This window comes from Oncorhynchus kisutch, linkage group LG3 (genome assembly GCF_002021735.2).
Source record: "Oncorhynchus kisutch isolate 150728-3 linkage group LG3, Okis_V2, whole genome shotgun sequence".
Lineage (NCBI taxonomy): Eukaryota > Metazoa > Chordata > Actinopteri > Salmoniformes > Salmonidae > Oncorhynchus > Oncorhynchus kisutch.
In genome coordinates, this window is record NC_034176.2 from 44851399 (window position 1) to 44876718 (window position 25320).

General features: G+C 42.4%; 1 protein-coding gene across 2 annotated transcripts in view; it reads right to left on the minus strand.

Annotated features, from left to right (window-relative positions):
- Nucleotides 1–25320, minus strand: part of taok3a (TAO kinase 3a) — a 108298-nt gene that overhangs the window by 20667 nt on the left and 62311 nt on the right. For both annotated transcript variants that reach the window (XM_020475689.2, XM_020475695.2), the window contains exons 2-10: nucleotides 23235–23331; nucleotides 12004–12231; nucleotides 10046–10117; nucleotides 9311–9412; nucleotides 8907–8952; nucleotides 8087–8183; nucleotides 4432–4545; nucleotides 2647–2738; nucleotides 811–904 (exon numbers count right to left, since the gene is read on the minus strand). In XM_020475689.2, coding sequence (XP_020331278.1) covers nucleotides 811–904; nucleotides 2647–2738; nucleotides 4432–4545; nucleotides 8087–8183; nucleotides 8907–8952; nucleotides 9311–9412; nucleotides 10046–10117; nucleotides 12004–12135 — 749 coding nt within the window. In that variant the 5' untranslated portion in view covers nucleotides 12136–12231; nucleotides 23235–23331. The remainder of the gene's footprint in view (nucleotides 1–810; nucleotides 905–2646; nucleotides 2739–4431; nucleotides 4546–8086; nucleotides 8184–8906; nucleotides 8953–9310; nucleotides 9413–10045; nucleotides 10118–12003; nucleotides 12232–23234; nucleotides 23332–25320) is intronic.

Consider the following 25320-nt stretch of genomic DNA (forward strand, 5'->3'; position numbering starts at 1 on the left):
GCTACTTGTGAATCTGTTTGCTTTGGGTTTCTGGAATCACACAAATCGATTTTCTCAGTAAGGAACGTGGACTATGAAAATAAACAACACTTACACCTTCATGCAAATGCTGCAACTTGTTTTAGCTGTGTTATAGATTCTTTATTTGTTGAAAGGAATGTACTCCTAGAGCCATATAAGTCTAGTTGCCTTGCCTAGTTAAATAAAGGTTAAATGGTTCAATTAAAACATTTAAAAGTTCTATATCCATCATTATTTGGGTCAAGTAGAGTACAACCCCCCCCCCCCCCCCCAATAAACATACACTGGCTGTAGTATCATGACATTGTAAATGTTGACAGAGTCATGTTTGACTGGATCCTCCTCTTGACTGGCAGTCATCACACCATAAATTCAAAGGGCATCAACAGTCTCCCTCTTCCTCCCCTCACTCTCTGCCTCGCTCCCTCCAAACCTGCATTTGTCTAGCTGTCTGTCTCCATCCAGGGAGACAGGCCTCTCTCTGCCTACCTCCCATCTATCGGTCTCACCCTCCCACTCTCATTCCTCCCTCTCGCCCTACCTTCATCCCTCCCTCCCGCAGAGTGTGGTTTGGTGTATGGTACAGTACAGTAGTAGCCTGTGAGTTTAGCCTGAGGCTTGGTTCTTTAAATAGGAAAGGCCTTAGCACGGCCCCTCAGGTAATTACACAAGAGACAGACTGGGACTTCCAGGGAAATGAGAGGGTGTGTGTGTGTGTGTGTGTATATGTGTGTGTGTGTGTGTGCGTGTGTGGTCACACAGCTCAGCAGAGGGATGGTGAGGACTTACCACTCGTTGGACTGCAGCGTGGGAGAGTCGTTCTGGGCGATGTGATATAAGGCACTCATAGCGTTCATGTTGAACAGGGGAGGCTTACGCTCCGCTATGAAGAGGAAGAGAGGTCGAGAGAAGGAGAAAGATATGGAAAGGGGGAGTAGAGAAAGAAAGAGGAAGAGAGAGAAAGGGAGGGGGTTATCATATCTGGTTGAACATGAGGAAAGATAATATATTATTTTGACCTTGACAATGTTATTCTATCTGTGTGTGTGTGTGTGTGTGTGTGTGTGTACATGTAGCACACAAGGGGCCATGGTAATCACATGACAAACACATGATTGAGCAACATTGTGAATCAACTGTCATGTGTCAGTCAGGAGTGTGTCACTGCTCTCTCTAGATGGGGAAGTCCAAGATGGTCTAGCTATGTCTGTTTGTTTCTTTGACATTCTGAGGAAGGCCATAAAAAGTACATTTTCCTAACAAGTAACGATGCCTTCTGAGATGTACACTAGTTGCAGGACAATGCTCGACAGGGAGCGAACTACAGTAGTGGCACAGTGCCCCTTGACGTATTTCACATTTTGTTGTGTTACAGCCCGAATTCAAAATGGCTTAAATAGATTTATTTTCTCACCCATCTACACACAATATCCCATAATGACAAAGTGAAAACAAATGTATTAAATACAGAAATATTTATTTACATAAGTATTCACACCCGAGTCAATACATGTTAGAATCACCTTTGGCAGCGATTACAGCTGTGAGTCTTTCTGGGTAGGTCTCTAAGAGCTTTGTACACCTGGATTGTAGAATGTTTGCACATTATTCTTTTAAAGATTATTCAAGCTCTGTCAAGTTGGTTGTTAATCATTGCTAGAAAGCCATTTTCAAGACTTGCCATAGACTTTCTTTGCCAATTTAAGTCAAAGTGTAACTAGGCCACTCGGGAACATTCAATGTCCTCTTGTTAAGCAACTCCAGTTTAGATTTGGCCTTGTGTTTTACGTTTATTGTCCTGCTTTTGGAATATTTTTATTCTGTACAGGCTTCCTACTTTTCACTCTGTCATGTAGGTTAGTATTGTGGAGTAACTACAATGTTGTGGATCCATCCTCAATTAACTGTTTGCCTCATGGTAAAATCCCTGAACAGTTACCTTCCTCTCAAGCAACTGAGTTATGAAGAACCCCTGTATCTTTGTAGTGACTGGGTGTATTGACACACCATCCAATGTATAATTAATAACTTCATCATGCTAAAAGGGATATTCAATTATTATTTTTTTTTTTACCCACCAATAAGTGCCCTTCTTTGCGAGGCATTGATCTTTGTGGTTGAATCTGTGTTTGAAATTCACTGCTCGACTGAGGGACCTTACAGATAATTGTATGTCTGGGGTAGTCATTCAAAAATCATGTTAAACACTATTATTGCACACAGAGTCCAATACTTATTATGTGACTTGTTAAGCATATTTTTACTTGTGAACTTATTTAGGCTTGCCAAAACAAAGGGGTTGAACACTTTTTGACTCAAGACATATCAGCTTTTCATGTTTTATTAACTTGTAAGCATTTCTAAAAACATAATTCTACTTTGACACTATGGGGTATTGTGTGTAGGCCAGTGACAAAATCTAAACGTAATCAATTTTAAATTCATGCTGTAACACAACAAAATGTGGAAAAAGTCAAGGGTTTGCGAGTACTTCCTGAAGGCACTGTACGTACCAATGCACTGACTAAGTTGCTCTGGATAAAGTGCCTGCTCAATGACTGAAATGTAAATAAGCCAATAAAAACAGAGAAAAGCCTGTTACAGTAAAAACAGATGGACACTAACCCAGTTCAATACAGGTGATTCCCAGGGACCAGATGTCCACCTTCCCCTCATACTGGCCCTCGTCCATTGCTAGGATCACTTCCGGGGCCATCCTGGGACACACACACACACACACACACACACACACACACACACACGTGTCAGTAATTAACCACCAGTGTTAAATTTGTGGAAATTCATAATCTGTTAAGCCTGGATATCTTAAAGTCCCTTTGGTATGCAGTGATAGCCTAGCTAGAAGCTCAGGTCTGAGTAATGTGCTGCTGGAAGACTAGAGGGTGTACGTTATGTGTCGAATTAACAGCCTGGCTGGATACAAGTAGCACACTGTGAGCTTAGAGTATCATGAATAGAGAGTATCAGGAGAATCGACACAGTGTTCTGGGAGTTCACCCTATGTTTTGTTTGTTTTCTTGTTTGTCTCCAGCGTTACTATGAGGGTTTGTGAATGACCATTGTTTTTTTAACATAATAAATAGTTGTAAATTATGATGCATAGCCATCTGGTCCCAGTGCGTCCCGCATTCGTGTTCCAGCTGAACATGTGATTAAATTAATCAACTAATCGTCAAGGCCTCGAGTAGTTGAATCAAATGGGATATTGGTGGGCTGGAACAAAAATGTGCATTCTGGGGAGGCCCCAGGACTGGTGTGGAAATGCCCTATTGTAGTGTGTTAGGTACTGACAAGTATGTTACAGAATTCCCACAAAGGAGATGTTTTGGACTAGGTCTCAATGAGATGAACCTAGGCAAATAACAGCTACAAGAACATACAAGAGTATACAAATACAACACAAGATATAGCTTTACACTGCATCAGTGTTAAGATATTGACCACTAACATTGGCACAATGTACATGGTGTACAAAACATGAAGAACACCTACTCTTTCCATGATATAGACTGACCAGGTGAATCCAGGTGAAAACTATGATCACTTGTTAAATTCACTTCAGTAGATGAAGGGGAGGATTTTTAAGCTTTGAGAAAATCGTGACATGGATTGTGTATGTGTGCCATTCAGAGGGTGAATGGGCAAGAGAAAATATTGAAGTGCCTTTGAACGGGGTATGGTAGTAGGTGCCAGGCACACTGGTTTGTGTCAAGAACTGCAACGCTGCTGGGTTTTTCACAATCAACAATTTCCCGTGTGTATCAAGAGTGGTCCACTACCCAAAGGACATCCAGCCAACTTGACACAACTGTGGGGAGCATTGGAGTCTACATGGGGGGGGTGCAACTCAATATTAGGAAAGTGTTCTTAATGTTTTGTACACTCAGTGTATTCCTACATGATTACTACCTCATACCTCAAGAATTTAAGATATTGGCCAATAAGGTGTCCCTACGAAAGAGTTGTCAGGAGAGACTATAGAGGCAAAGCTATGTTATATACTACTAGGCTAGCTATATATTATGTTAGTGTGGTGATACTGAGCAGTACGTTGTTTGTGTCTGTGTTGAGGTACTGACCAGTAAAGTGTAGTGTTGAGGTATTGTTAAAGGTAGACTCAGTGAAATGATGTTGCCAAGAGCAGCACCGGACATATTACGATGAGCAAGAAGCAAGACTTCGCTCCCACAATCAAACACAGGATCTGCGCATGCACACGGGCTCTCTTCACACTTTTACAACATGGTAGCCACAGGACCAAAACAGCAGAGAAGTTGAGCCTCGCGCTTCAGCGCTCTTCGTTGTTTGCGGAAATTGACCCACTATGCTGTTTACTTTATGCATCTACGTCATATCGCTGACTCTACCTTCAAAATGGTAGGTACTGACCAGTAAGGTGTTCCTACAAAGGAGTTGGCGGGAGAGGCGATTGAGGCAGAGCCGAAGTCTGCCAGTTTGACCAGGCCTGGCTCAGTTAGCAGGATGTTTCCAGCTTTCACATCTCTGGAGAGAAAAAAAAAAGCGATGACACGTCAAACAGGGTTAGAATAGGGTGGTGGGATATGGTTCAGAGCACACATTTATTTAGGCCTTTCCTTGAGCTCAGCTGAACAGTGAGAGGAGCACACATTTATTTAGGCCTGTACTTAAGCTCAGCTGAAGAGTGAGAGGAGCACACATTTATTTAGGCCTTTCCTTGAGCTCAGCTGAACAGTGAGAGGAGCACACATTTATTTAGGCGCCTTTCCTTGAGCTCAGCTGAACAGTGAGAGGAGCAGACATTTATTTAGGCCTGTACTTGGGGAGGCATACAATCTCACAATTAATTTATGTGGTGAATAAAAAAAAAAAATTCTTTACTTTCGGTTTCAGAACTTTTAACATGATAAAACAGTAATGTTTGTCTTTATGGGCCATGGTGGTAAAATGATAAAGGTTTCACATAACATTCTCCGTAAGTGATGTTCAAGAAAAGGGCCTGTAGGAATGCACATTGAAATACAGATTAGGGTTGGCAGATGACAACTCTAAGAATGTTCTCTCTGATGAGTTCATTATTACTTAACAATGAGACCAGAGGCACCACATATCTCGTCTCAGCAAGAGCTCAAACGTGTTTAAATGTATTTTTTTTTTTTTTTTTCCCCCACCTTTATTTAACCAGGTAGGCCAGTTGAGAACAAGTTCTCATTTACAACTGCGACCTGGCCAAGATAAAGCAAAGCAGTGAGACAAAAACAACAGAGTTACACACGGGATAAACAAACGTACGGTCAAAAACACAATAGAAAAATATATGTACAGATTGTGCAAATGTAGTAAGGTTAGGGAGGTAAGGCAATAAATAGGCCATAGTGGCGAAATAATTACAATTTAGCATTAACACTGGAATGATGGATGTGCAGATGATGACGTGCAAGTAGAGATACTGGGGTGCAAGAGGGTAAGTAATAATATGGGGATGCCGTAGGTGGGTGTGCTATTTACAGATTCACTGTACCTGTACATAGCCATCGGTAAGCTGCTCTGACAGCTGATACTTCAAGATAGAGAGGGAGATATAAGACTCCAGGTTCAGTGATTTTTGTAATTCAATTCCAGTCATTGGCAGCAGAGAACTGGAAGGAAAGGTGGCCAAAGGAGGTGATGGCTTTGAGGATGAACAGTGAAATAAACCTGCTGGAGCGTGTGCAATGGGTGGGTGTTGCTATGGAGACCAGTGAGCTGAGATAAGGTGGGATAAGGTGGGGATTATTATAAGCAAAGACTTATAGATGACCAGTGGGTTTGGCGACAAATATGTAGCAAGGGCCAGCCAACGAGAGCATAAAAGTCGCAGTGGTGGGTAGTATATGGGGCTTCGGTGACAAAACGGACGGCACTGTGATAGACTACATCCAATTTGCTGAGTAGAGTGTTGGAGTCTATTTTGTAAATGACATCGCCAAAGTCAAGGATCAGTAGGATAGTCCGTTTTACGAGGGTATGTTTGGCAGCATGAGTGAAGGAGGCTTTGTTGCGAAATAGGAAGCCAATTCTAGATTTAATTTTGGATTGGAGATGCTTAATGTGAGTCTGGAAAGAGAGTTTACAGTCTAGCCAGACACCTAGGTATTTGTAGTTGTCCACATATTCTAAGTCAGAACCATCCAGAGTAGGGATGCTAGGCGAGCAGGAGGGTGCGGGCAGCAATCGTTGAAGAGCATGCATTTACTTTTACTAGCATTTAAAAGCAGTTGGAGGCCACGGAAGGAGTGTTGTATGGCGTTGAAGCTCGTTTAGAAGTTTGTTAACACAGTGTCCAAGGAAGGGTCATATGTATACAGAATGGTGTCGTCTGCGTAGGAGGTGGATCAGAGAATCACCAGCAGCAAGAGTGATATCATTGATATACAGAGAGAAGAATAGGCCAGAGAATTGAACCCTGTGGCACCCCCATAGAGACTGCCAGAGGTCTGGACAACACTGAGCTCTATCTGAGAAGTAGTTGGTGAACCAGGCGAGTCAGTCATTTGAGAAACCAAGGCTATTGAGTCTGCCGATAAGAACGCGGTGATAGAGTCGAAAGCCTTGGCCAGGTCGATGAAAACTGCTGCACAGTACTGTCTTTTATCTATGACGGTTATGATATCATTTAGGACCTTGAGCGTGGCTGAGGTGCACCCATGATCAGCTTGAAAACCAGATTGCAGTGGAGAAGGTACGGTGGGATTCGAAATGGTCGGTGAACTGTTTGTTAACTAGTTGGATATAGGGGGCGCTCTTTTCATTTTTGGATGAAAAACGTTCCCGTTTTAAACAAGATATTTTGTCACGAAAAGATGCTTGACTATGGAAAGAAAACACTCTGACATTTCCAAAACTGCAAAGATATTGTCTGTGAGTGCCACAGAACTGATGTTACAGGCGAAACCCAGATAAAAATCCAATCAGGAAGTGCCGCATTTTTTTAAACCGCCTCATGCCAATGACTCCTTATATGGCTGTGAAGGAGCTAGGAGTCAGCTTACGTTTTCCACGTTTTCCCCAAGGTGTCTACAGCATTGTGACGTCTTTTTAGGCATTTCCATTGGAGAATGGCTGTAAGAGACCATATAGGGCGAGTGGTCGCAAGGTGTCTCCCGGAGAAAACCTTGCGTAAAATACTGAGGTAGCCATTTTTCCAATCGTTTCTTATGAGAAACCAACTGCCTCGACGCATATATTATCGAATACATATGTTAAAAACACCTTGAGGATGGATCCTAAACAACGTTTGCCATGTTTCTGACGATATTATGGAGTTCATTTTGAAAAAAGTTCGGCGTTGTAATGGTAGCATTTTCCGGTCGATTTCTCAGCCAAGCATGATGAACAAACGGGAGATATTTCGCCAAGAAAAATAATATTTTTGGAAAAAAGGAACATTTGCTATCTAACTGGGAGTCTTCTGAGTGAAAGCATCCGAAGTTCTTCAAAGGTAAATTATTTAATTTGGTTGCTTTTCTTATTTTCGTGAAAATGTTGCCTGCTGCCAGCAGAGCTAGCATAGCATTATACCATGATAAACTTACACAAATGCTTGTCTAGCGTTGGCTGTAACGCATATGATGACAGTGTTGTTAACAAAAGGCTAAGCTTGTGTTTGAATATATTTATTTCATTTCATTTGCGATTTTCATGAATAGGAAAAGTTGCGTTATGGTAATGCGCTTGAGGCTATGATTACGCTCCCGGATACGGGATTGCTCGTCGCTAGAGGTTAACTTGGCTTTCGAAGACTTTAGAAAGGCAGAGCAGGATGGATATAGGTCTGTAACAGTTTGGGTCTAGTGTCCACGGCAGCTTTCTAATCTTTAGGGATCGCGATACGAAAGAGAGGTTGAACAGGCTAGTAACAGGGGTTGCAACAATTTCGGCTGATAGTTTTAGAAAGAGAGGGTCCATACTGTCTAGCCCAGTTGATTTGTAGTGATCCAGATTTTTCAGCTCTTTCAGAACATAAGCTGTCTGACAAACATTTTAACGAGGGGGAAGATGGAAGACAGGTAGACCGGAAGCTCACCTGTGAATCATATTATGGGAATGGAGGTAAGCCAGTCCTAGCAAGGCACCGTGGGTTATGGCAGCAATTTCAACCTCTTGGAGCGGTTTCTTATGAACTGGAATGGAGGGTACAAAGAAGAGGAAAATACATCAAGGGGGAAAACCGTCAGTGCTATCTAGAGACACAAGCAATCTGCCCTTCCTGATATGACACACAACAACAAACCCCAGAAGCATCTGTTAAATGTGTAAAGTCTAACAGGGTTGGGATAAAAGGGTTATAAAACACATTCCCGGTGGGTGGATTGCTGCTCTGAAAGCCTGGCCCCAGATCTGTTTGTGCGGTCTTACCAACTTGATGACAATATGAGTTGGCAAGACAGCACGAACAAATCTGGGACCAGGCTAGCAGAGCGACGCCTTGCCTTAGAGTCAAAGGAAGCAGAACTACAGTGGAGGAATTTCAGAAGTGCTACACACACACAAAAATAGGTCAAAACCAGCCAACTGTCATGGCTGTTTAAAACAGTTTCCATGACAGCCAGGACGGGACACAAACAGAAGTGCTAAATATATCACGTAGGCCAAGGTGCGGAATATTTGGAGACCCTGAACAGGAACATTCACAGTGGAATATTACACACCCTGTTTAGAGATAAAAGGTTCCTTGCTTACCATGAATGTTGCATTACTAATGGGTTTATAAAGCACATGCTCAAAAAGAACACTGATATTCTCATTGCGATTTTGTAACTTCTCTTTGAATGAACTGTGTGTGTTTAGGTGAATAAGTATGTTTGTGTGTGTGTGCGCGCGCTGGATGTGTGTTTACTACTCACCCTCTAGTAAATCTGATGCGGAGCCTAGGCAGTACTCCATCACCAGCTGGAAGAGACAGAAAGGTCATAGGTCAGAGACAAGTGGACACCCAAAAACACACACAAGATTGAGAGTTGCCTCTTTAAACAAATGGCCAACAACCCCAAATCTCTATTATATAATGACTCAGACAAAAACAAGGAAGGCCTCATTTATTACAATCAAAGGGAGGTTTTAGAGAAGGAGACAAATGGTGAAAGACAGAGAATCAGAGAAACTATGCAAAAGAGGGATGAGAGAGAGACAAAAATGGGAAAGATAGAAAATGGTGAGACAGAGAGAAAGAGCGTTGAAAGATAGAAGCAGCCTGATGAAGAGGGTGGAAAAAGTGGTTTCCCAGGCAGCTCTGCCACACTCCACTGACCCAGGCAGTGTTATCCTTCAAGTAGCAGCCTTTGTACTCAATGGTGTTTGGATGGCGCAGCTGTTCCAAAAACTTGACCTCCTTAATGATGTCCTGCCATTTCTGAGGAGAGAAGGAGGGAGAGAATGAGAGAGAGAGTGTGTAAGAGTCAACAACATCAACACATCTGCAAAGAGCCCTATTCACAGCATGTTGGCCCTGACATATTGGCCAGGGCAGTGGGTTTATGGATAGGTCAGTTCCATTTACACAAGAGAGGAGTTTGAACCCAACCCTTGAACGGAACCCAAGGCCTTGTGGATCGCAGGGAATGTTGAACCTCTGTTTAAAGCCCTTAGGTGTGACCATACTGTGGCCAGAGTGGGAACAGTGTGTAATTTCAAAGTGTTTGTGTTAGTTGTTCTCGTCTCATTTGACCTCTGCTACAAGGCCTAAGTTGTGACCATTCCAGTGGCCAGGTTGTGATTTCAAAGATACCGAGTTGTGACCATCATAGCGGAAAGAGGAAGGGACTGCCCATGGAATGTTGAACCTCCATTTCAAGTCCTGAGTTGTAACCGTCCCATTGGCCATAGAGGGAAGAGTTTGAGAGGGAGTTCAAAACATTTGTATTAGTTGTCCTCTCATCTTGTTTAGCCTCTGTTTCAAGGCCTGAGGTGTGACTGATAAAGCAGACAGAGTGCTAAATTAGTTCAACTTGTGTTTAAAGTGAGTAAAAGGCTGCAGTCCTCTCACCTCGGTGGTCTGTTTGCCATTGTAGGACATTTTCTTGATTGCCACCACCTCGTTGGAGTAGGAGTTTCTGGCCTGAGGAGGAGTAGAGGGCAGTGAGAGTAGGCAAGAGAGAAGAGAGGAGGGGAGTGAGTGAGAGGAGGGAAAAGAAATGTAGAGCGAGAGAGAAAGGTGAATGTGAGAACAGGCATTTCTAATAGAAACACACAGCTGTAGTCTGGATACATGATATAGGCCTATATTTAACAGCTGGCTAGAATCCAGTTGGTAGCCAAAAACTGGTACAAGTGGGTCATATGACTGAGATGTAGCCACTCTCTATATATGGCTCTGAGTCAAATGAGGGTAAATGGGAAACAAGAATCAACTGTCTCCTCAAAAGATGGCAATACTAAACATATGTAGGAAACTCCCTGTAGTTACAAATATGAGCATAGACGAAAACAAGCATAGAGGAAACAAGCAACTCAACAGAGAAGCTAGCTAGCTAGATACTTAACCACGCAGTAATTAGCACATTGCCGTGTTAAAACCCCTAAGGCTTTTAGAACACATGGATGGCTTCCTCATACAAACGTTGATGGTGCCTCATTCCATTTCAGTAATTTCCCCCCATACACATGCCTTTGGTCAGAAGGAATGTGAATGCATAGTAGTGCTATGAGCTAGCCACAGCAGCTAGCAAACACTTGCAGATAGCTATCCTAGTAGCTCACAGCGGGTAAAGAAGTGTATCAATGACCAAAAAGGCACCAGGATTTCATACTAGCCAGCCAAATCAGCCAGACAAGACTGATGGCCTCATCATGTGGCATGCTGACATACAGTACCATAGCCATATAAATAGAATTACTAAAATGGGCAAATCCCTTCAGACTATGGCAATTTGACTGGAACATTTTAAAGGGCTACTCTGGGATTGGTATATCCATTTTGGAATGTTAAATTATTGATACACAGCCATTGACCTCGAATCAAGATTGCCCCTTTAAAACCATTTCCCATTCTAATAAGTATATTTCTATGAATGTAGCCTTGTCCGGTAGATGACTGGACTTAGAGGAGGACTAATGTCAGTCAACCAGGCCAGGTAAAATCTCCTGCCTGCCCTACTATCTATCTATCCATCCATCCATCCATCCATCCATCCATCCATCACCAGCTGTCTTAGGAGGAAAGGCTTCCGTTTATCCCTCTCCCCCCAGCCTTACATATGGACAGGCTGGGGGATGGAGGGGGGGGGGGGATGTTGGAGGTGGAAAGAAAGGGGTGGGGGAAAAGGATGGATGGAGGTTTGAAAGAAAGAGGATGGAGGGAGGGGAGGAGGAAAAGGAGGAGAGGGCTAGAGGGAGAGATGAGAGGGGTGAAGGGAGGAGAGGATGGAGGGATTGGTGCTAGCAGATTCATCCTCCCCTCTCTCCCGCTCTGCGTTGATTTAGATTTAAAGGCCTTCTGCCATTAGTGACGACCAGATTAAGAAATGCGGCAGAGACAGAATTTAACAGAAATGGCAGCAGAGTTAATATTAGACAACCTTGAGAGAGCGAGTGATCTTGTCCCTGGACATCTATAGCCACAGACAGCTAGACTGGGTGTCTAACATGATCCTGACAGTTAATAGTAGGGATTGCACTCACCCAATGCATATAAACACACACACTGACCAGGGCCAGTCCTGGACTAAATAGCACTTTCAATTGACAATCGCCATGAAAGCATTTCCATTGGTTGAGAAATTGAAATGAAATAGGCCCTGTTCAATAGTTGGCCAATAACTTCAAATACTATCTAAGTACTGAATGTATTGTGAAAATTATTTCAGTAATGCCTAGTTAAAATGACTTGCTTAGCTAAATGAAGATTACATAAAAAAAATTAATGTTTTAATAAAAATTTACGAAATGTAAATTTCTGAGTTAGACATATCTCAATTTAGTATCCAGCCCTGAGGTACTACTCACAAAGTAGACGGCCCCAAAGCTGCCATGGCCGATCTCGTGCAGGTCACAGAAGACTTCCTCGGGATCATCTTTGAAGAAGAGGTCGGCCAGCTCGGGGTCCTTCAGCGCTCCCTTCCGCGTGGACGAGGGCATGGTGGGCGGGGCTAGACGGTACCGCGGTTACCGCGATGTTCCACCTCACTGCAGCTGCTGCTCCTCATCCACGCGCCGGGCATTTACCATACCCACCTGGACGAGAGGAAACATACAGAGAGCAAGAGAGAGAGTTACTAGAATCTGCAATGTTTGTGACTAATGTTTACTGTAAAAATGTTATTATTTATTTCACTTTTGTTTATTATCTATTTCACTTGCTTTGGCAATGTACACATTTCCCATGCCAAAAAGTAGAGAGAGAGATGGTAATAAGTTAGGACGTAACAGTGCGGACAGACAGCATTTATGATCACTACCTGGATGGAAGACACACACACAAACACAATTTTAAATAGTTTATGAATCCACAAATCATAATTCATACAATAAGAATTCAAACATTTCAGAACAGGGATATCTGGACACCTAAGGAAACAGATAGCACCGTCTCCACACAGCAATGCTGCCCATAACTGCTGACACCGAGTAGTAACTTGCTAGCTGCTTTGTCTTATGCAGGCCTGCTATCTGAAGGCCACGTACTATCAGCCTGTGAACATGGCCGGGACAGCGAGCTTGCACTGATAGCCGAGGCGTGACATGAGGGGCTGGTATTTAAGCAGCTTGTCAGGAAAGGCACGATCCATGTAGCAGACACACACACACACACACGTGTATGATGGAGTTACTGGACGCCTACACACAACATAGAGATTACATTTACAATCAGGACCTAAAGACCAACACAAACATGCACATACACACAGTCTGATCAAGAGACTGAATTGGTACAACCTTGTCTGCTCCCATATCCTACTCATCCCCATATAACCTGATTCTTTCTAGGAATTACAAGCTGAATGTGTGTGTGTCACATGAACAGTTGGCAGGGTAGAGGGGGCAGAAGAAGATGGTAAGGCATGGACTGCTCACTGTCTGCTCCTGTTGCTCATCCAAGCAGAAGATCAGACACACTTCCACACATGCGCACACACACTGACACACTCGGATGCACAGGCTAGCAGCAGCAGGTATGGCTGTTGTGAGTCACCAGACTGCAGCTGGGCCATCAAACATGTGACATATAGCCTGAGCTTTGTTCCAGTTAGTGACACACCAATGACTGTATATATAAATGAACAATGCCATCGATCACGTGACACCATTCCTCCCATGTGAAGACTCAATAGCGCATTGAAGCCAAATTAAGTCAGTTAAGATGGCATCTCATGGAGACTTAACATGCGCAGTTTGAGCTACTCCAGGAAGTGACGTTGCAGGCTAGCTCACTGCTGCCCCCTCTCATTGAGTAACTAAAGTTGAAGGCCGACTGGGGTACTGCAGGCTGGTATTTGCAACTAAATTATCCTTATCATTTCAATTTTAAAATAATCGGTTAAAGGACATACACCTGGAGTATTTAAAGCAATTATTGGTACCATGATTGTATTCAATTAATTGTTTTAATTTACACGAAAGATTTACTTTTTTGCATTCACAATAATTGGGGATCCTGTTTTCTGCTAACAATGCCTGCAGTACTGCGGTCAGCCTTCAACATCCATGACTTCCATGGGAGAACCCCTAATCTCATTGGAGGGACGGACACACAGACAGAGAGAGCAGAGGGCCACATGATTACGCACATACACTTTTTTTTCTTTTTCTTTTTTTACACAGGCAGAAAAACACGGTGTACACAGGCTGAGACAGGAACACACACAGACACTCAACATCTTCATCATAATTCTCACGAGTTTCTTCTTACTAAAGAGTTAAGTCTTCTTTCCAGATACAAAAATATATCAAAAACCTTGTGTAACCACTGTAGGAGGTTTACGTTAGTTTCAAGTTATATTGTTTTGTCCTTGTTGCCTCCTTTATTATTATTTGAATTTCATTTTTAAATGGGTATTAAATGGACAATTGCAAACACCTGGTGTCCCAAGTCAAAATCAGTCCTGATTAGAGAGGAACAATGAAAAAATGCAGTGAAACGGTCTTCGAGGTCCAGAGTTGAGTTTGAGGGCGTTACGGTGTGAAAAACAGATAGGACATGTAGGAAGTATCCATAATAAAATCAAATTGTATTTGTCACATCCGTGGAATACTTACAGTGAAACGCTTACTTACAAGCCCTTAACCAGCAATGCAGATAAGAAAGAAAAAATGAAATAATAAATAATTAAGGAGCAACAATAAAACAACAGTAGTGAGGCTATATTCAGGGGGTTCCGGAACAGAGTCAATGTGCGGGGGCACCGGTTAGTCGAGGTAATTGAGGTAATATGTACATGTAAGTAGAGCTAAAGTGACTATGCATGGTTAATAAACAGAGAGAAGCAGCTGCATAAAAATGGGGGGGTGACAATGAAAATAGTCAAGATTGCCATTTGATTAACTGTTCAAGAGTCTTATGGCGTGGGGGTAGAAGCTGTTAAGAAGCCTTTTTGACCTCGACTTGGCGCTCCGGTACCGCTTGCCGTGTGGTATCAGAGAGAACAGTCTATGACTAGTGTGGCTGGAGTCCTTGGCGATGTTTTGGGCCTTCCTCTGACACCGCCTGGTATAGAGGTCCTGGATGGCAGGAAGCTTGGCCGTACACGGTCGGAGGCCGAGCAGTTGCCATACCAGGTGGTGATGCAACCAGGATCCTCCCGATGGTGCAGCTGTAGAACCATTTGAGGATCTGAGGGACCCATGCCAAATCTTTTCAGTCTCCTGAGGGGGAATAGGCTTTGTTGTGCCCTCTTCTCGATGCATGACAGCCTGGGTACAAGGGTTCTAATGTGTACATTACAATACTGTGCATTGTGTTAGATTCTTGCTATACACTCAAAACATGATGGGTTCAAAAAGATCCTCTCAGTTTTTTGAAGAACCTTAGGGTTCTTGGCACTGAAAATTGCCCCCAAAAAGGTTATTCCAAGAACCCTATAGGAGGTGGGGTTCATCAAGGAACCTCCTTAGTTGGTGGGGGTTCTTACAGGAACCGAACTGCTCAACTGAAATATTTGGATTTGAAGTTGAAAGAACAGGCGCAGGCACTTAACTGAACATTTGTAAGATCTCCTCAATTTAAGGTTTGTCCCATGTATGTCTAAATTGATATTGTTTTATGATGATACCATCTATCTTTTTATATTTGTGCCAATCTTTATAAAAAATTGAAAAGGGACACAATTCAATGGATATCAACCAACAGAGGTAAGAATATGTAGGCTATAAGAATGTGTTGAATGCTAGCTGTATTGGGTGAGAATGACTGAACTGCTCACTTTTGTGTCTGTAGGTATACAGACGAGGCATACAAGAGGTATGTCTATTGGTATGTTATGCAGATCACATTTACCTCATCCCATAGGCCTCTACATTATGGACAAGGTGAAAAACATCATCAAAACATTATTATTTTTTCATTCACAAGGTATGAATGCTGTCGTGTGCATATTTTGTTAATGATCTGTATAATTACTATTTTTGGGGATTCACAGACTTCAACATCCCTACGCCTCTGATGAATATAACAGGAAGCCTGTTCGATTCACCATGCACTGCAAAAATCATTCTGGCTATGGATGCGGAGAACATCAATAGCAACACACCAGTGGATATACCCATTGGACTTGGGGCAAAGGTGGGAGTTAACCTCATACTTGGATTTTTTATTCTACTTTGCCACTGAAATCATTAAACACGGACAACTAAAATATTGTGTTATTGATATTAGTGTTATGCATATTACTATGAATAATAATAATAACAATAATAATTAGGTGAAGGGGCTAGTTCAAAAATGAACCGCAAAAGGTTATTCAAAAGGTTCTTTGAGGACCCATTAAAAGGGTTCTTCGAAGAACTTATAGGGGTTCCCCCACAGTTTCAATTTGAAGAACCCCCAAAGGATACACAAGGAACCGTTGCTTTTTAGAATGAAGCGTTACTCTGTTAAACTAAAGTTCAGTTCACACATACAACTTACATAATTACTGCTTTGCAAAACCTGTGAAAAATATGGGTTAGACGTTTTTAAAAACATTGATTCATTCCACCACTGATATCAGAGTTAGGAATGGGTAAACTACTGGCAACTTCTCAGTTCATGGTCAGATTGTTCTGAATGAAATAGGCGCCATGTTTCTTACTGGCCTCTGCTGTTATAGACCTTACATAGAACGATAAATACACCCTTTAGCTATAGAAAATCATAATGTATTCAAACATCCTGCAATCGGTCACTGGCCCTTCCGACATGCCAACAGGGAAAACACACTGTGTGTGTGTGTGTGTGTGTGAGTGAGAGAGAGAGTGTGAGTGCGGAGACCGTGTTTTTGTTTCCATGATTATAGGCTTGACAGTGAATCCAAATAAACTATTCCAAATGTGTGTGTGTGTGTGTGTGTGTGTGTGTCTCTTCATTGCATCATCCTGGTCGGTCTCCCCTCTCCTCCTGTTGAGCTCAAACCTCTCCAGTAAGAGCTTCAAATAAAACCTGACGTAAGCCCCCCGCTCAATCTGGATAGACAGCTTCCGCCAGATAAAAGAACACAGAGAGACAGAGACAGAGAGAGAGAGAGAGGTGAGATAAAGAGAGAAAATAAAGGAGAGAGAAGAGTGCACGAGAGAGAGAGCATCAGTGATTTTACCCACGTGGTAGGGGTTTCAAAAGGTTTCAAAGCCACTGAGTGCACAAAACATTCTGAACACCTTCCTAATATTGAGATGCACCCCCTTTTGCACTCAGAACAGCCTCAGTCGGGGCATAGACTCTACAAAGTGTTGAAAGTGTTCAACAGGGATGCTGGCCTATGTTGACTCAAATTCTTCCCACAGTGTGTCATGTTGCCTGAATGTCCTTTGGGTGGTGGAGCATTCTTGATACACACAAGAAACTGTGGAGGGTGAGGATCCCAGCAGCGTTGCAGTTCTTGACACACTCAAACCAGTGCACCTGGCACCCACTACCATACCCCGTTCCAAGGTATTTAAATCTTTTGTCTTGCCCATTCACACAATCCATGTCTCAATTGTCTCAAGACTTCCTTCTTTAACTGGTCTTTTAGACAGATTTAACAAGTGACATGAATAAGTGATCATAGCTTTCACCTGGATTCACCCAGTCAGTACTAATGTTTTGTCCATTCAGTGTAAATGAGTGTGATAGAAGGAGAGAGGGTCCGAGATAGAAATGGAGAAAATTAATAAGCCATATGCTCACTCAAGGGACACTTCTCTTCCCTCTCTTCCCTCTTTTTTTGCTCTCCTCCTGCTCCTTTCCTTCTCAGTAGAAATGTGTGATATGACGCAACGAGGCAACAACAGGTTGTAACAGTGCTGTTGGGTTGGTTCAACAATTGCTTCCCTGTCCTCCCTCTACCCACTTACACCGTTTGGTGTGTGTTCGGGAATAATTTGAGGATCTATGAATGCCGTTGTGCTAAGGGAGGTGTTTAGGGAAGCGGTTTAGATTAGTGTGTGTGTGTGTAAATATGCTCACGTGTGTATGGGGGAGTGCACAAGCATGCATTTGGGTCCGCATGAATGAATGAGTGGGTGCATATAGTACAGAGCCTTCAGAAAGTATTCACACCCCCTTACTTGTTCCACATTTGTTGCATTAGTCTGAATTTAAAATTGATTACATTTAGATTTTGTGTCATTGATCTACACACAATACCGCATAATGTCAGTAGAAATCTGTTTGTAGAACATTTGAAATTCATTAAAAAAATTAAGCTGAAATGTCTAGAGTGAATAAGTATTCAACCCCTTTGTTATGGCGTACCTAAATAAGTTCAGGAGTAAAGATTTGCTTAACAAATCACATAATAAGCTGCATGGAATCACTGTGTGTGCAATTATAGGGGTTAACATGATTTTTGAATGACTACCCCATCTCTGTACCCCACACATAAAGGTAAAATAAATAAATAAACACAAACAGATAATTACAAGGTCCCCCAATTGAGTAGTGATTTTCAAGCACAGATTCAACCACAAAGACGTTTTTAAATGCCTCGCAAAGAAGGGCACCGATTGGTAGATGTGTAAAAAAAAAAATTTAAGCAGACGCCGACTATCCCTTTGAGCATGGTGAAGCTATTAATTAGGCTTTGGATGATATATCAATACACCCAGTCACTACAAAGATGCAGGCGTCCTTCCCAAATCAGATGCTGGAGAGGGATTTCACCATGAGGCCAATGGTGATTTTAAAACAGTTACTGAGTTTAATGGTCGTGATATGCGAAAACTGAGGCTGGCTCAACAAGGGCAGTGGCGGTCACGACATTTTGTAAGCCGGTTAATGTCATGCAAAAGACTGGTCGGTAACATGGTAATTCACCGTTAATTAACAAACATGTTTAGCATCCATGCATGCAAGCAGCATACTTTTTTAAAAATGTAATGTTCCAAAGGCGCATAGCCTTTGGAACATTAAATTTAAAAAAAAGTATAATAAATCAATTGAATATACACCATCAAAATAAATCAACTTTATTTTAGGCAGGTCTAAAGAAACATGATATGAAAAAAATGTATTTCAGGAAGAACAGAATATGAGTTGGCCTACTGAATGTTATCTGGCTGTGCACCATGCCATAGGCTTGCTCACTTAGCAGACAAGATATGCTTAAGTCCCGTGCCATTCTTTTATATCATGTGGTTTTATATTAAGACGACTTATAATTGAGGTTAGCTGAATAAAATAGAAAGGATATTTGTGCGAGTGCACATATGAAGTGGCTATGTTGAGCGTAAAAGTGGTCATTTGAAACAGCTCTTATACGCTAGATTTAGAGTTATTTGGCAACTTTAGCTGTGAATGATACAAACCTTAGAATGCCTTAGAAATCAAAAGGATATATGATATGGGTTATATGATGGGGCTATAGGCTGCACCCACTGTTCCCTTTTCAAGTGATCACATTTTCACCCATCACCTACTCTCAATTTAATCTAGTCTTTACTCATTTGTAAAAATAGTTTTGATTTAGAATGGCTCATTACCAAATGGGCAGGAGACAAAATACAAGTCATCTGTATGCACTGGAATGGCGGCCATTTTTAAATGTTTCACTCATGTCTGGACGTCTATTCTGGTTAATTCACTCAATGCATCAAGCACTGTTTGAGGACCATGCAGCCTTCCATAGGCTCTCGAACCCTGTTCCTACAGCTACCCAGTCCTTCATTTGGGAAACCAAGTTAAATCTGTCCAGGAACATCAACAGTAACATGTTTTCACAACAAACATATTTCATTAAACTGTTGACAGCCCTCTTTCTGCCCGCTTTAGAAAGGAAGCTAAAAGGTAATGTGTCAGCATATAAATGAAAATATAAAAAAAATGCCCTTTTACTAGGCTATTCAAAACAAAATACAAATTCACTTTAATTGTAGGCCAACTCTGAATTTGTTTAATTTAAGTGTAACGGTTCTCTTGTGGTGAAGGAGAGTCGGACCAAAATGCGGCGTGTAGATTGCGATCCATATTTAACAAACGTAAAACACGAATTAATTACAAACACTACAAAACAAAGAACGTAACGAAAACCGAAACAGCCTATACTTGTGTAAACTAACACAGAGACAGGAACAAGGACACTAAGGACAATCACCCATGACAAACTCAAAGAATATGGCTGCCTAAATATGGTTCCCAATCAGAGACAACGATAAACACCTGCCTCTGATTGAGAACCACTTCAGACAGCCATAGACTTAACTAGAACACCCCACTAGCTAAAATCCCCATACATACACACCACATACAAAAACCCATGCCACACCCTGACCTGACCAAATACATGAAGATAAACACAAAATACTTCGACCAGGGCGTGACATTAAGCTACCAATTATGTACCAAAGACTTCAAATCATTTTTTAAATGTTTTTCTGCCATGCGTAATGTGTCTTGGCTTTGCATTGTGTAACAGCACAATCATTATTTTAATTCAGATTTGATTTTAGACTTGGGCTTATATATAGGCCTATGATTATGCAAAAACTATAATATGCATATAGTAGTTTTGAATTAATTATCACCTTAAAAAGCTCTGTCCATTTCATGTGCTAGGCTTTGAAATAACATCCACAACAACCATGTTTTACACTCAGTTTCAATCTGCTGTTGAACTTCTTTCTTCAAATTGATCAAATCACAGTGAGGTGAGTTTTAAAAGCACATACTGTTTTAATGATAAGTGTTTGATGTGATTTTCAATTGCATTGAGGTCAGAGTGGTTAGAGGGACAATCAAGCCCTGAGTACCAGGCCATTAGTTACCTGATGATCGTTAGCGAGTTGGATACTACTAACACGTGTCCAGAGTGCATAAAAGGAGATTACCGTGACTCAACAGTCATTTAGAATTGCCGGTGTGGCGGTAATACGGTCACTGCAACAGCCCTAGGATCAACAACATTGTAGTTACTCAACAATACTAACCTAAATGACAGAGTGAAAAGACATAATCCTGTACAGAATATAAATATTCCAAAACATGCATCCTGTTTGCAACAAGGCACTTAAGTAATACTGAAAAACATGTGGCTTGTCATCGGCAAGGACTAGGGAGTTTTTAAAATATTTTATTGTACCTTTATTTAACTAGGCAAGTCAGTTAAGAACAAATTCTTATTTTCAATGACGGCCTAGGGGTTAACTGCCTGTTCAGGGGCAGAACGACCTTGTCAGCCCGGGGATTTGTACCTTGTCAGCCCGGGGATTTGAACTTGCAACCTTTCGGTTACTAGTCCAACGCTCTAACTACTAGGTTACCCTGGCGCCCCGGGTAGCCTAGATAAAAAGAAACGGAAGACAGCTAAGCACAGGCAAAATCCGAGAGGAAAACCTGCTACAGTCTTATTTTTAATCGACACTGGGAGACAAATTCACCTTTCAGCAGGACAATAACGTAAAACACAAGGCCAAATCAACACTGGAGATGCATACCATGACAACATTGAATATTCCTGAGTGACCTAAAGTTTTGACTTAAATTGGCATGAAAATCTATGGCAAGACTTGAAAATGGCTTTCTTGCAATGATCAACAACCAACTTCACAGAGCTTGAAGATTTAAAAAATAATAATAATTGGGAAATATTGTACAATCCAGGTGTGCAAAGCTCTGAGACTTACCCAGAAAGACTCCCAGCTGTAATCGCTGCCAAAGGTGTCTAACATGTATTGCCTCAGGGGTGTGAATACCCATCTAATCAAGAAATATTCGTGTTTGATTTTTCATTCATTTTTAGTAAACATTGACATAGACATATTTTGTGTATATCGTTGTCCAAAAATTAAAACAAAAATCCCACTTTGTAAAAACAAAATGTAGAAAAGGTCAAGGGGAGAAATACTTTTTGAAGGCACTTTATGTGTGCGTGGGTAGGCGTGTGGGTAAAGAGCGAGAGGGGGGAGGTAATGTAATTGCGATGGACTAGTTTATTAGAGCTATAATGATGATCGGGCGCACGCACGCACACACCCCTCCCATTACGAATATTCATAAACAGATATGCCCTCACATCTCCTCTTGCCCAAATACACATGCAAACACGCACACAGTTGTTTCTCACGCTGTGAGTTCCCTGAGGTCCCTGCACTGCCATTACTAATTCATCTCTAAACGTGTTGCTATGAAAGACCACCATCAGGCTGCTGAATATTATATTCTATAGCTCTGCTCTGACATGCACACACGCATGGATGTGCGTGCACATACACATGCACCCATGCATGGCTACTCACACACATGCAGTAACACATATGCCAGAGCTCTACTCCGCTGATAGCTGCCTGGTACAGTGAGATTGATGTAGATGGACTGGGTGAAAACACACTGAGGAGTTCTCTCTCTCTCTCTCTCTCGCTCTCTCCGTCTCATCTCTTACACTCGGCCAAACATGAACACTCTGAGGAGGATGCAATGGCTCTTTCTCACTCACTCTATCCCTCTCTTCTCCTCTGTTTCTCTCTCCATCTCTCCCAATGATTGTGTATTCCATTTGAACTCCTACGAGTGAGTTGAATGCGAAGGCAGCGGGTTTAGCGGCTCACGGCCCTCCGCATTAAGGAATCAGGAATTATACAGACTGTGGGAATTCTTAACGGATTCAAATGCAGCCGGGGACTTGTAATAAAAGAAAAAGATAAACTTGGCAAATTGTGTGTTGAGATAATATATGGTGGGATAGATAGCGAGAGAGAGGAGAGAGGAGGAAGGAAGGAGAGAAAGAGTGAAAATTACTTCATGATACCATGACATAACAGAGTAGAATTAGGGCTTTTCATAGGGTATTCTACTATGGTATTTATTCCCATAGAGAATCACTTCACTTTATTAAAGCCATACTAATCAAGACAGACAGCCTTGGACTCATCAGCCCTGGTGGCAGGTGGACTAGCAGCTAAGTGTCATTCCAGTAACCAAAAGGTTGCTGGCTCGAATCCCCAAGCCAACTAGTTGAAATATCTTGAGCAAGTCACTCTGGATTAGAGAGAATGTTTAAATGACTGAAATGTAAAATGAGTACATGTGTTCTTGAAAATAACACACTTTAATACAGGGGTTAGGTCATTCAATCTCACACAGACACACATAGGGACACTCCCTCCCACTCCTTCCCTCCCCAGGACCCCCCCCCAGCGATCTGCACTACTCTGACTCAGCAGCCAGCTTTCCTCCGAGCGATATTGGTGTGTGTGGGGGGAGAGAAACTGGAGCAAGCTGTGGCAAGAGAAAGCGTGCTTCTTTTCTCCCAGAGAAGAGTTGAATTCTGATTGATTGGTTCACGAAGGCAGCATCACACCGGCTCTCGTATGTAGAGCAGCAAGAGATGAGCAACCATTACAGTCGCCTGCTTGTTTGCAATACAATATGGAGGGAGCAGGCTTTATTGACAAAGGACTAAATGGTTCAAAGTGAATACATTTATCGATCAGGATGGATTGAATATTGATTTTGAGGACATGTTCTGATGATTCTGGCACAGAAAGCATACAGTACAGACTAGTCTGAATATAGGTTACCTGGAGGTGGCATTGGACAAAAATGTTCTACTAGTGCTAGACGACCACATTACCTTAGAAAGTGTATGAGGGGCTGCTGCTGTTCTCTGGGCTCAGAGTGGGTCTACAGCCCACTCCGCTGCTCCATGACCGGAACAGATGGGGGAAAACCTGAGGGAACACAGAATGGGAGAGGATATGCTTAAAGAATGTGGTCAAAAAACACTTTACATATCACATAGCTTAAATACAGTCAGACTCCTGATAAATGCATTGGTGCTTCGAAATGTTGTGAAATTGTTTGCACTTATCCAATGCGCACTTATCAAGGAGTTGGCTGTATAGCCTAGTTGTGATTCTCCACAGACCTGCGTTCAATGAATATTTGAATGCATTTGGATATACACTGCTCAAAAAAATAAAGGGAACACTAAAATAACACATGCTAGATCTGAATGAATGAAATATTCTTATTAAATACTTTTTTCATTACATAGTTGAATGTGCTGACAACAAAATCACACAAAAATTATCAATGGAAATCAAATTTATCAACCCATAGAAGTCTGGATTTGGAGTCACACTCAAAATTAAAGTGGAAAACCACACTACAGGTTGATCCAACTTTGATGTAATGTCCTTAAAATGTCCTTAAAACAAGTCAGTCTCAGTAGTCTCAGTAGTGTGTGTGGCCTCCACGTGCCTGTATGACCTCCCTACAACGCCTGGGCATGCTCCTGATGAGGTGGCGGATGGTCTCCTGAGGGATCTCCTCCCAGACCTGGACTAAAGCATCCGCCAACTCCTGGACAGTCTGTGGTGCAACGTGGCGTTGGTGGATGGAGAGAGACATGATGTCCCAGATGTGCTCAATTGGATTCAGGTCTGGGGAACGGGCGTGCCAGTCCATAGCATCAATGCCTTCCTCTTGCAGGAACTGCTGACACACTCCAGCCACATGAGGTCTAGCATTGTCTTGCATTAGGAGGAACCCAGGGCCAACCGCACCAGCATATGGTCTCACAAGGGGTCTGAGGATCTCATCTCGGTACCTAATGGCAGTCAGGCTACCTCTGGCGAGCAAAGAAATGCCACCCCACACCATGACTGACCCACCGCCAAACCGGTCATGCTGGAGGATGTTGCAGGCAGCAGAACATTCTCCACGGCGTCTCCAGACTGTCACGTCTGTCACATGTGCTCAGTGTGAACCTGCTTTCATCTGTGAAGGGCACAGGGCGCCAGTGGCGAATTTGCCAATCTTGGTGTTCTCTGGAAAATGCCAAACGTCCTGCACAGTCCCCCACCTGTGGACGTCGGTCCCTCATACCACCCTCGTGGAGTCTGTTTCTGACCGTTTGAGCAGACACATGCACATTTGTGGCCTGTTGGAGGTCATTTTGCAGGGCTCTGGCAGTGCTCCTCCTGCTCCTCCTTGCACAAAGGCGGAGGTAGCGGTCCTGCTGAGTTGTTGCCCTCCTACGGCCTCCTCCACGTCTCCTGATGTACTGGCCTGTCTCCTGGTAGCACCTCCATGCTCTGGACACTATGCTGACAGACACAGCAAACCTTCTTGCCACAGCTTGCATTGATGTGCCATCCTGGATGAGCTGCACTACCTGAGCCACTTGTGTGGGTTGTAGACTCCGCCTCATGCTACCACTAGAGTGAAAGCACCGCCAGCATTCAAAAGTGACCAAAACATCAGCCAGGAAGCATAGGAACTGAGAAGTGGTCTGTGGTCACCACCTGCAGAACCACTCCTTTATTGGGGGTGTCTTGCTAATTGCCTATAATTTCCACCTGTTGTCTATTCCATTTGCACAACAGCATGTGACATTTATTGTCTAATCAATCCTAAGTGGACAGTTTGATTTCACAGTGTGATTGACTTGGAGTTACATTGTGTTGTTTAAGTGTTCCCCCTTTTTTTTGAGCATTGTATAGATTTATATATTTTTTTACCTTTATTAAACTAGGCAAGTTAGTTGAGAACAAAATTCTTATTTCCAACGACGGCATACCCAGACGACACAGTAAAGTAAATAATCTATTTTAACCCAGATCTGATTTTCTCAAGTTGTTAAAGCAAACTATTCCTGCACATAGGGGAAACACTGGTTTTATTCTGCGTTGTTACAGCATAAAAAATATATTTTT